At 36.2% G+C, this 11550-nt stretch overlaps 1 protein-coding gene across 1 annotated transcript; it reads left to right on the forward strand.

Moving 5' to 3' along the window:
- The first annotated feature begins 409 nt into the window (after nucleotides 1-409).
- Nucleotides 410-9875, forward strand: LOC107100010. The gene is made up of 21 exons (XM_015398356.1): nucleotides 410-484; nucleotides 661-849; nucleotides 977-1856; nucleotides 2013-2199; nucleotides 2338-2436; nucleotides 2671-2835; nucleotides 3494-3668; nucleotides 3747-3848; nucleotides 3977-4118; nucleotides 4205-4405; nucleotides 4712-4827; nucleotides 5237-5405; nucleotides 5520-5699; nucleotides 5800-6078; nucleotides 6164-6335; nucleotides 6422-6456; nucleotides 6586-6650; nucleotides 7876-7986; nucleotides 8078-8289; nucleotides 8394-8478; nucleotides 9473-9875. The coding sequence occupies exons 1-21, from the start codon at nucleotides 410-412 to the stop codon at nucleotides 9635-9637; spliced, it is 3804 nt and encodes a 1267-aa protein (XP_015253842.1). The 3' UTR covers nucleotides 9638-9875.
- Nucleotides 9876-11550: the final 1675 nt, after the last annotated feature.

Consider the following 11550-nt stretch of genomic DNA (forward strand, 5'->3'; position numbering starts at 1 on the left):
ATATGATGATTTAATTGATAAAAAGACAGATACCATTTAAATCAATATGGGCCTTTTATTAAACTATTGTATTAAACTGTTGTCTAAATCTGTTTATTGATTAATACTTGGCTTATTTTTAACAACTTGAGTGTCTTTGTTCAGCCAAGTCTACTAAAACAGTTTTCATTCATTTAGTTTGTGTGACTCTTCAACATAGCAAGAATACTTTTTGAACTTACGGTACTAAAGTCTTAAGAGGAATACTAATGTTACTTACTTAGGTGATCAGGAAAATGTGTGTCTTGGTATAAAAATTGTTTCAGCCTCAATCCCATGTCCAAATTTAACAACAAGCATCTATTGCAGGAGGCCATGGGACACCTGTCGGGAGGTTCCTATAATTGAAGATGAGCACACACCTTGGAAGATGCTTAAGCTTCTAAAGATCATCACTTTGTGTACAGTGGCTTTTATGGTGTTTGGATTGGCGATATGCAGCAAGGTAAGTTACTTATTACACCTTTATTTGTGTAATACATTTCCTTTTTTTCCCCCAGATAGAATCCTAAGCTATTTCATTTAAAAGAGTAAATATAAATCAGAAGTAACTGACATTCAAATGGCTTTGGCTTGTATTACAAGCAGCTAAAAAATGAATCTCCATCTTCTATTTTCCAGGTCTCTTTCCTTCTCCTCATCACTTTATCCCATGAAGATACAAAGATTATCCCAGCAGAACAGAAACCTGTCACATTGTTGTGTATTGGTTGCTCGGTTATTGCACCTAGTGTTCTTCTGCTCCTCAAAAGCGTCTGGAAAGCATGTTATAAATCATCAAAGGTGCCGAGGAAAGCCTCTGTAGCCCTGGTAAGACTATATCTAATATTTCTTAACAGTGTCTTGTCTCTCACAAATCTTTTAAACACATAATGATGTGGCTTATATCTTGTTTCTGTGAATTTTTTTTAACCTGTCCTTTTTCTTTGTTCCTCAGGTTTTGTTCTTCGAGCTTCTAGTTTCTGTGGGGTTGGCCATTCTTACCATCGTTGCAATGCCACACTTGGACATTGTGACCAATGTGACGATTCTTAATGGTGTGGCTGTCCTCCCTACATTCTTTCAAGCAGTCGCTCAGTGTACTGCCAAAAAGATAAATGTCTCCCTGCTTCCCTCTATTCTCGGTGTCTTGGCTATACTCACTGCTTTCTGTATTTTCCTTGTCCTGTACATTCTGAAAGACCTTACAGATGTGCAGACAGCAACTTGGGTGGGTCTTGCTGTTGGTGGCTGCTTCTTTGTGTCTTTTAACTGGTGGGAGAACTACTTTATGCTCATCTGTGTGAACAGCAAATCAAAGTTCCTTAAAAGTCTTTTTGAGGACCTGACCAAGAGTCAGAACATGCTGCACATCCTCTCCAGCTTACTCAGGATTGTGGTGACTGCCTGTGTGCTTGGTGCCTATGTCCCTCTGGCCAACATGGACTGGGACATTGTAAGCTCCATTCCAAGCCGCGAAACAAGAATTGTAGTCATCACCATTGGAGTCCAGTTAATCTCCTCAGCACTCTGCTACTGGTTTGCTTTGGCAGCCTTCAAGATGCACGCTATACGGAGATGCTTCATCATACCTTTGTACCTGGCTTCACTGGCTGTGATGGTGTTCTACATCGTCCCTGTGATTGTTTACTTTGAGGACTATAAATTAAGCCTGAACACAACTGAAAACATCAACTTCACAAGTTACTGTGACGAAGCCGTGAATGGAAGAAATCTAAGTCTGATTGGTAACCTGTACCCAGAGCTGGTTTTGGACGTTACGCAAACTCTGTGCTTCCTGGACATGTCAGAGATGGTTGACATCGGCTTACTGACAGGTAAGAAAAGAAAAAAATCTTCATAGTCACTCACTGGTTACGCTAGTTAAATGCCGACACATTGCCATTACAATGTTGTCATTTTTTTTTGGCAGTTTTATTATTTAAGCCTTTGTTTCTCTAATTATCATTCTTTTTTCCTTTTTCCCACATTAGGTGCAGCAGTTGGATGGTGGATTGGCCTTGTGATGGCCACTATCCATATATGGTACCTTAATGTCAGTCGTATCCAGAAGACACAAGACTTGTTCGTTCGGCGGCTCTATGAGGGAGCCTTTATTGAACAATCTTTACTCCTCAACACCAGATTCCACATCCAGACAAAAAAAGGCATGAAGAAAGAGTGAGTAAATGTGTGCTCTATTGCACAACCTTATTATCTGTTTTTCAAGTCGTGATTTCAGTTTTACTTTTAGATTTTTTGGTAATTACATTTACAAAAGAAGCATGTTTTTGATTTTACAAATATCTTTATTTCAAGGTATAAGGAGGATGGCGAACTTGCTAAGGTGTATCTCTGTGCAACAATGTGGCATGAGACCTATGAGGAGATAATGAACATCATGATTTCAATTTTCAGGTGAGTTGAAGCCATTTCTTTCATATCTAAAGCCCATTTCTTTTAAACAAATACTTACTTTATAACTAAGACTTTATATTACGTAATTTAACAGACATCTCCTAAAGCTAGAAAGCTGTTTTAAATAAACTTTGCAGGGAAAAGTCTATAAAATATAAGGGATTTTTATTTTTATTTTAATGTCCTAATTCTTATTGTTATTTCACTAAATACATTATTTATTTACAAATAAAGACTGGACAAATACAGACCAAAGGAAGAAGAACCAAAGTTCAACGATTTCACCTTTGAAGCCCATATCTACTTCGACGATGCCTTTGAAACTGTTGAAGGAAATCAAAACCGTCAGCTGAACAGCTACGCAAACGACCTCGTGAAGATCATCACAGAGGTTTATGGGTAAGTAATTTGTTTAATGCTGACCTAATATGATTTCTCTTATTTCCACCACAGTTTGTGTTATTGTGTAATCAGATTTTAAATATAACCATGGTTCCCTACTGAAAGTTAATTATTTATCACCTAACTAAACTTGATATTTAGAACCATATATTACAGAATTAAAATGATTTACACAGAAAAGTTAAATTTACTTAGCAACATAAAGATGGCTTCCTTAAGGTCCAGTTTGTAGGCTACAGTTTATGGGCAAAAAAAGCTTAATTTGGGGTTTGAAGGAGTAAAGTAGTCCTCCAACTGTTAAGAATGATTAGCTGAGCAGAGAACTGACCAGGCAATGGAAAAAGACCACATGTTTTCATGACTTAATTGATGTTTATTTGTATCCGATGTCGTTTGTTGTTTTTTTTGTTTTTAATATGTTCACATAATATCAGTGAACACAGCTCCAAAATGTAGATAGGTGCAGTGCGCTTCTTGAGTGGCACCAGAAATCTAAATAACAAGCACACAAAGTCTCCTAATAATATCAAAGCGGCATAACGCATTTTAACTACATAGATGTCATAATGAGCAATAGTTGACTCACAGTTAGAGGTGGGTGTTTTCAGGGTTATGCAAATAATCCGTATGTTTTTTGTTTTTTTTCTATCATCAGCATTTTCAAGAACCTTGATAAGACATTATTTGATATACAGCAGACAATTCCTGATTTGTTCATCATTGAGACGCCATATGGGGCACGACTTGTTGTTAAAATGCCTCATGGGAATGAGATTATAGTCCACTTTAAAGACAAAGAAAAAATTCGAAATAAGAAGAGATGGTCTCAGGTAGGCAATAGTACATGGATTTTCTGAAAACTTCAATCAAGAACCTTCAGTTTCTTACCTGCTATTGATTTTCTACAGGTTATGTATCTTTACTATCTTCTGGGTTGGAAACTCATGACCAACTATCACAAAGAATGGAAGAAGGGAGGCAAGGAAAATGAGCTTATACAAAAACTTGAGGTGAGATAGACAAATTTTCCTGGTATTCTCTGAGATGTTTTGAGGCAATATATGCATAATAATGTTATTTTTAGAGGACTGTTAAAAACTGCAAAGTTAAAAAACTAAACACTGAATTTTCATTCCAGACAGAGAAGCACAACACCTACCTCTTGGCTTTAGATGGGGACACAGACTTCCAGCCTGCGTCTGTGATGCTGCTTATCGATCGCCTGAAAATGTATCCTCGTGTCGGAGCAGCATGTGGCAGAATTCACCCTACCGGATCAGGTCGGGACCAATGAGATCAGGGCTAATGATGCACTGTAAAAAGAGTTATGGTGAGGTTGTCAACCATCTGTGTCTTTAATCTGCAGGTCCTGCTGTTTGGTTCCAGAAGTTTGAATATGCTGTCAGTCATTGGCTGCAGAAGACAGCAGAACATGTCTTCGGCTGTGTGCTGTGCAGCCCCGGATGTTTCAGTCTGTTCAGAGGAGAGGCTTTGATGGATGATAATGTGATGAAAAAATATTCAACCACATCCACAGAGCCCAGCCATTACATCCAGTATGACCAAGGTACAAAAATTAAACTCTACTAAAATCTGGGTGTAACATTTTGCCGTATAATGTCCTCTAATTTAAATCGTATCGTCGTATAATGACCTCTAATTGAAGCAGATCATTTTACAATAGATAAATGTAATTACTTGATGGTTGAGCACATTGACACACTGTGAAGTTTATATGGTCTCTGCTTGTATGCATGTGTGTTTCATGGCGTTGCATGGGATGTATTACTGGATATAGGGAATTGTCCACTTTTGTGTTAACTTTTAAACTCTTTCCTATGCCAAAATCTAAAAATATATATTGTTTTTGCAGGTGAAGACCGTTGGCTGTGCACTCTGCTACTGAAACAAGGGTGGAGAGTAGAATACAATGCAGCATCGGACGCCTACACCAATGCACCGCAGGATTTCAAAGAACTGTACAATCAGGTTAGTTCAAAACTGCCCAGGGACTTTCCAGCTCAACTGCATCAACTATGTTGATTTGGATGATAACCATAGGAATTCTTGTAGTGAAGGAAAAGCATTGCACTAGGCTATTCTGATTATCTCTTAACAGGAAGGCTGTAATGCAGAATGAGATAATTTAGTCACCACAGATTCCAGAAACTTCTTTAGTTTGCAAGTCCTAAGACTGCTTTTTTTGTATGGGAATCACTGCTAATCAGATGAAAAATAAATTAACCTGTGTGAAATGTTCCCATTTTACACTCTGGCTGTATTATATTGTTACAAGCAATTTAACTGGTTAGGTAGTCTAACATGAAAGGGGAAATGTTTGCAGATTGAAAGAAAAGAGAGATTATAGCTAAAAAATGTCTTTTGTTTTTGAAAATAGCGAAGACGATGGGGGCCTTCCACCATGGCAAATGTTGTGGATCTGCTCGGTTCCACCAATCTTGTTTCCAAAAAGAACCGATCCATGTCCAAACCGTTCATGTTCTACCAGCTGTTTGCCATGATTTCTGCCATCCTTGCTCCGGCCACCATTGTTCTCATGGTTGCAGGTAAATGTCATTGTCTAAGTGTTTTGAGTGTTCACGTGTAAAACAACTGTATACTATGAACATTTAAATAGCTGGTGAAAATACCTTAAAATGTCACATTTCTACTGTGTCCAGGAAGCCTGTCGTTCCTCCTGGACATAAATACTGGCATTGCTCTGGTCATATCTGTGATACCTCCAGCTATCTACTTGGGTCTTTGCTTTAAACTCAAGACAGACACTCAGATCACTATTGCAGCCGTGATGAGTATCTTTTATGCAATCCTTATGTTGGTGGTGACCATGTCCATTATCGGTAAATACAAATTTACATCCAAAAACTTTATTTAGTTTTTAGTTTTGGCTAATTTAACCATAAACCTTTTTGTAATTTTCTTTTTTTTTTTTTCTAACAGGTGCAATGGTGAAGGAAAAAACCATTCTGACACCCAGCAGTATTTTTATTGTGGCCATGTCCATCATTTACATTGTGACTGCACTGATGCACCCTCAAGAACTCCCTCTAGTGTTCTATGGCCTTCTCTACATCATCTGCATCCCCAGTGCCTACCTCCTGCTCACCATCTACTCTATGGTGAATATGAACTGTGTCTCTTGGGGCACTAGAGAAGCAAAACCTGCTGCAGGGGCAGGAACACCTGGAACCTCTGTCCAACAAACACAATCAGAAAAAGGTAGATTTATAACAATCAAAAAGCACTCTAAAACTAGAGTTGGTCTTTAAGTTGCCTAACAAAAAAATTACTGTTATCTTTGTAGCCAAAAACACCTTCAAGAAGCTCTGCTCATGGATGAAATGTTGCAAAAAACCCAACCAGGGATCAGAAGTTGAAGAGATCAGCATAAGACAGAATTTGGACCCAGTGGGGACACAACTAGAACCTCAACCCCAGAACAGTATTATAGACGATGTCTTGGAAAATGAGCAAGTGTAGGTTTTTAAATATATGATAAACAGTTTAAAAAGTATTTGTGAAAATCAATGTATGGTACTAATGTTTTAAAATTCTCTTTCAGGCAAGAGGCAACAGTTTGCGAAACTCCAGTTCAAAGTAAGTGCTGAAACTAAATTTTTTTTAGAGTACTATAATAGCAGTGTACTTTAAGTTATTTTTTTTTCCCGAAACACATGATAAAATATGTTTGTGAGTAATATTTTAATTTCCTGTTCTTTTGTACAGGTTGGAAAACACAACTAATGAGCTTGTCTAGGGACATTCAGCTGCAGGAGGGTTCACTTGATGAGGTGAGGGGATCTTTTTGCTTAGAAAATAAAGCTTATTCTCAAACAAGGTGATAACAAAACTTTTATAAATACTTTGACTCTATTATTATTGTATTATTAAATTCAGTTATAATTATTGAATTCAGTTATACTTACAGGTACTGTGGAGGATTTTCGTGAATTTTTTAAAAGACTTGTGTGCTCTCCACAAGCCCATTTCTCGTCATGCACGCTCTGTTTAAAAGTTCTCATACTGTGCCCAAACCTCCGCCTTAACCCGTAAATCCCTTAATTACTACAACATATAGAGCGGGGACTATATAGTGGACTGCATAGCAAACTCTGTTAACTGACCGTTCGGACAGATGATCACTGCTTTTTGCTCCGTTAGTCACGTTACTCCTCCTCCACAGCGTGGTGTCCGCGCCATCTTTGTTAAATTAATCGCGGCAACAGTCGGCCGCTGTGACAGTAAATCCCATAATGCTTTGTGAGAAGGGTTCTCCGCGCAAAGCATTCCGGGATATATCAGCATCTTCTGAGGCCTTTCTTTTCTTCTCATACACTTCATAGACACTTTTTCTCTTACGACCTTTGGCCATTTTCAAAGAAGCGCTGTGAGAAAGGTGAGCTTCAATGAGTGTCTGAAACCGGAGCTCACCATAGATATATGCCTGAAAGTGCCAAGGAAAATAAAGCTAACTGGACGAGCACATAATTCGGCCTTATGTCAACAATCACTAAAATGACTGACAATTAGGAGGACCATTTATTTTAATGATCCATCCAGAAATAAAAAATCGACCTCTATACCTTTAATCTATGCAAAGAATTATGATTCTTATTAAGGCAAATGGTTTTAGGTTAAAAACCATTTAACTGACCACTTATGATTATATCATTATTTTTTTAACCTTAATTCAGAAGTAACCTGAAAGTATTATAAGAGCATATTCATTGAATCACACTGCAGTTAAATCACACAGCTGTAATATAAAGACAACATTTAGTCTTTTTCCACTATGTTGGTAATTGTTTTTACAGTGTTTTCAAACATTTGACAACTCCCAGAAAAAAATCTCTTTATTTCAAAAAATAAAGAGTAATAGCATTCATTCATTTGGGGTAGGTGTTTCTATATTTAGTCAGCAAAACAATGTCCTGAAGTGAAAAATGTTTAGCTATTTGAAAGCTTCATACATAACCTATTGCTAACTTTAACCATGGAGTGATTTTATTCTTTCAGGATGAGCAGCAGTTTTGGAAGGAACTTATTGAAAAGTATCTGAAACCTTTGAAAATTGATAAAGAAACACAGGAAAGGACCAAAACTGACTTGCAGGAGCTGAGAAACAAGGTAAAAAGGGAAACTGGAATGTTTTAAATTTGAATAACAAAACAGAAAATTTTTCATACTCACTTTTTTTTTTTTCTTTCTCCCAACACAGATAAATTTTTCGTTCTTCTTCTTGAACGCTCTGTGGCTGGTGGCAGCATTCCTCTTTCAAGTTTTTGATGCCTTTGTTATCGAGATAAATATTGTGGACTTCAACCTTGTGGAAACTGGAGGGAAATTCCAAGTTGAACCGATGAGTCTCATGTTCATCCTGGGCTTTGCTCTGTCAGTCCTGCTCCAGTTTCTTGGGATGTTTTACCACAGGTGATCACGGAATAAATACAATTTTTTTTATCCTATAGTTTAGAAACTAGATTTCAATTAAAACAAGAAAATAAAATCTAACTTTTGTTCTTTTGCCCCGTCAGAGTCGTCACCCTTATTCACTATGTGGCATTTTTGGAAACTGAACCAAAACAACAGAAATATGCACACAAAAAACACAAAAAACAGGTAATTATCATTCTATATGCAAAATTTTGCTTTACTATTTCATGACATAATGTTGAAAAAAGATGAAACATTTATTTGTGCACTTGAATGCTGCTTTATTTAAGTGAAAAAGTGTCATTTTTCTTAAATAAAAAGATAAAACTAGTGCATCCCAAACCTTAGTGTGGTAAAGCTTCTAACGTGCATATTTTTCTTTTAAATTGAATTTTAAAAATTATAATTTGGCTTCCCAGCTTATAATATACAGACAGACACTTTATCAGTGCAAAAAATAACACATAGGCCATGATACAACCTGCTGAACCACTTTTAACTGTGTCTGTCTCCCTCTACTGGACTCTTATTTTTTTTAACTGTGAGAGAAATGCCCTAACTTCTATAGGTTGACTACTGATGAGCTCATCTGAGAGAGCTAAAAAGTGAAGTTATGCAAATTTTGCACATAATTTGAAGATTTCAGAATCGTTGGGCCTTTTTGAGCTTACGTATACTCAGGAAGGATTTTCACCTGGAATATGGGGGAAACCAACTCTGTCCCCTAGTGGTTCCTTTGAATTATACGTAGAATGTTTTTCACTTTTTTATTTTATTTTATTTATCATTATTATTATTATGAGGATCTGGTCTTCTTTTGAATGAGTTAAAAAATTTGAAAAATAGCAAATCCCATTGGCAAAGCCTTCTTTATTTAACCAAAGGAAAAAAAAATATTTTTGCATATTAAAAATACAAATGATGTAAAAAAGCTTTTCACTACCACCAATGAGATTCCCATTTGACATTAATAAATAGCAAACATTTTTAATTGTTAAGTTATTACTGAAATCTCTGGAAATTTTTTTTAAAAAAGTGTGGCATTTGTTATGTTACACATTAACAGGCAGTAAGTACCATGAGCTGTTGATTTATTCAGAGACTAATATTAGAATGCTTAATGCTTTTTCAAAGTGATGCAGCATCTTTATTAACTAATGTTCTCACGATTTCTTTCTAGAAGAAATCTAAATCCATTGTGAGTTCAAGCTCAGCCTCGGCCTCCAGTGCTCATCCAAGCAGCATCGCAGAAGACCAAGAGGATGAAACAGACAATGAATGGTACTATGACACAGAATTATCAGAGTTGGACAATGGAGATGATATTCTGGAGGAAATCGTTTGAAGAAGAACTGTTTCTGGACCGAAATCTTTTAGCACTTTGATGTATCACCTTTTTAACAGAGGGTTTTAAATGTATCTCCAACTGGAGCAAATTACATAAAGACACTGTAACCTACATGTGAAGTATTTTACTTAATCTAGTGAATTGTTTATAATTATCAGTTGTAAAAAATATTTCCTACAAAAATGTCATTTTATATGTTATCCTTTTTAATGTTTCTGTTTAATGTCATTTCCAAACTCTGACTTAAAATGAATATTTATTTTTAATATGAATAAAAAAATTAAGCTATTTCTCCCATTAATGAAGGAAATTTTAGTGTTAAGGATTTATGTTGAACTTACTTATGTTTAACTTATTGTTTTTATCTGACATTTTAATTAAAATATTTTCAAAGTTTACTGTTACTGTAATACTCTGTTTGCTTCGATGTAATATAAAGATTAAAAAACAAGGTGCAATGTATTCTTAAAAAGTACAGCATTGTTGGGTTAAAGCTGTTGACAACCTATTAAGAACCTGAAAAATCTGATTGGATCACTAAATTATCCTGTAAAAAGTAAAAATAGATCATTTAGATTTTTGTTCCTCTCTTGAGTGATCTGGAAACCATAAATATATATATCTATATATATATATACATTTGGGGACCCAAGTTGCTATTAGTTTATTCTATATAAAGGAGAAGTCCGGTCAGCAAGGAATACTCAATGGATCATTATCTATAGCTAAAACGAATATGTTCTTGCTGATTTAATGACTTTAGCGTTAATCAGTAAAAAAATAAAAACAACAATTTTTGTCACAATCACTGAGTCTGGGAGTGGCCATTTTTGCCACTTTACAAGCAAAATCAATGGGAGCTACTAGACACCCTTACAATCAACAATTATTACGAGAGGACTTCACCAATGAAATTTGCGAGAGCTACAATCAAACTGACAATGCCTACATGCATGGCAGTTGGATTTTGTAATACATCGGATAAAAGTGAAAAAAAATGTGTTATTTCATCTTTCCAATTCATGATCCAAAAGTTTGTCGTTGGATTGCCAATTTGAAGAGGGAGGATTTGCCATCAAACTTCTGGCCAGAGGAAAAAAAAACCTTATATGTAGCCCACCTTTACAAGAAGAATGATTTCAAGATGACTTGGATAATAGCGCGTTGTGACAAACACCAGATCCAGCACTGGGACTTTGGTCTCATAATTTTAAGACATCATCTGCATAGCTGCAGACATGCTGACCTGTGAAGTCATGGGGTTTGTTTCTTGACAAAAAATAGTTTTAAGGGAGTAAAACTTTTTATTAAAATGGGTTTTATAGAACGTAATCACAACTACATTCTGTCCGACGTGGCCTGAATAATACAGCACTGGGAATTGATCAACAGCCGATACCGCACTGTGACGTCGCAAACNTTATTAGTTAATTTTTCAATATAAAAAAAAAATAAAAACAATAATTTTTGTCACAATCACTGAGTCTGGGAGTGGCCATTTTTGCCACTTTACAAACAAAATCAATGGGAGCTACTAGACACCCTTACAATCAACAATTATTACGAGAGGACTTCACCAATGAAATTCGCGAGAGCTACAATCAAACTGACAATGCCTACATGCATGGCAGTTGGATTTTGTAATACATCGGGTAAAAGTGAAAAAAAAAATGTGTTATTTCACCTTTCCAATTCATGGTCCACCAGTTTGTCGTTGGATTGCCAACTTGAAGAGGGAGGATTTGCCATCAAACTTCTGGCCAGAGGAAAAAAAACCTTATATGTAGCCAACATTTTGAAGAAGAAGGATTTCAAGATGATTTGGATAATAGCGCGTTGTGACAAACACCAGACCCAGCACTGGGACTTTGGTCTCATAATTTTAAGACATCATCTGCATAGCTGCAGAC

The sequence above is a fragment of the Cyprinodon variegatus genome, unplaced genomic scaffold (assembly GCF_000732505.1).
Source record: "Cyprinodon variegatus isolate N-32 unplaced genomic scaffold, C_variegatus-1.0 Scaffold930, whole genome shotgun sequence".
NCBI lineage: Eukaryota > Metazoa > Chordata > Actinopteri > Cyprinodontiformes > Cyprinodontidae > Cyprinodon > Cyprinodon variegatus.

Excerpts from the sequence above, each read along its gene's own strand:
- LOC107100010 (XM_015398356.1), top strand. The coding sequence starts at position 410 with ATGCTTAAGCTTCTAAAGATCATCACTTTGTGTACAGTGGCTTTTATG. Across the intron at positions 6,457-6,585 it reads TTGCGAAACTCCAGTTCAAA|GTTGGAAAACACAACTAATG; the intron begins GTAAGTGCTGAA and ends TCTTTTGTACAG. Across the intron at positions 7,987-8,077 it reads TGCAGGAGCTGAGAAACAAG|ATAAATTTTTCGTTCTTCTT; the intron begins GTAAAAAGGGAA and ends CTCCCAACACAG.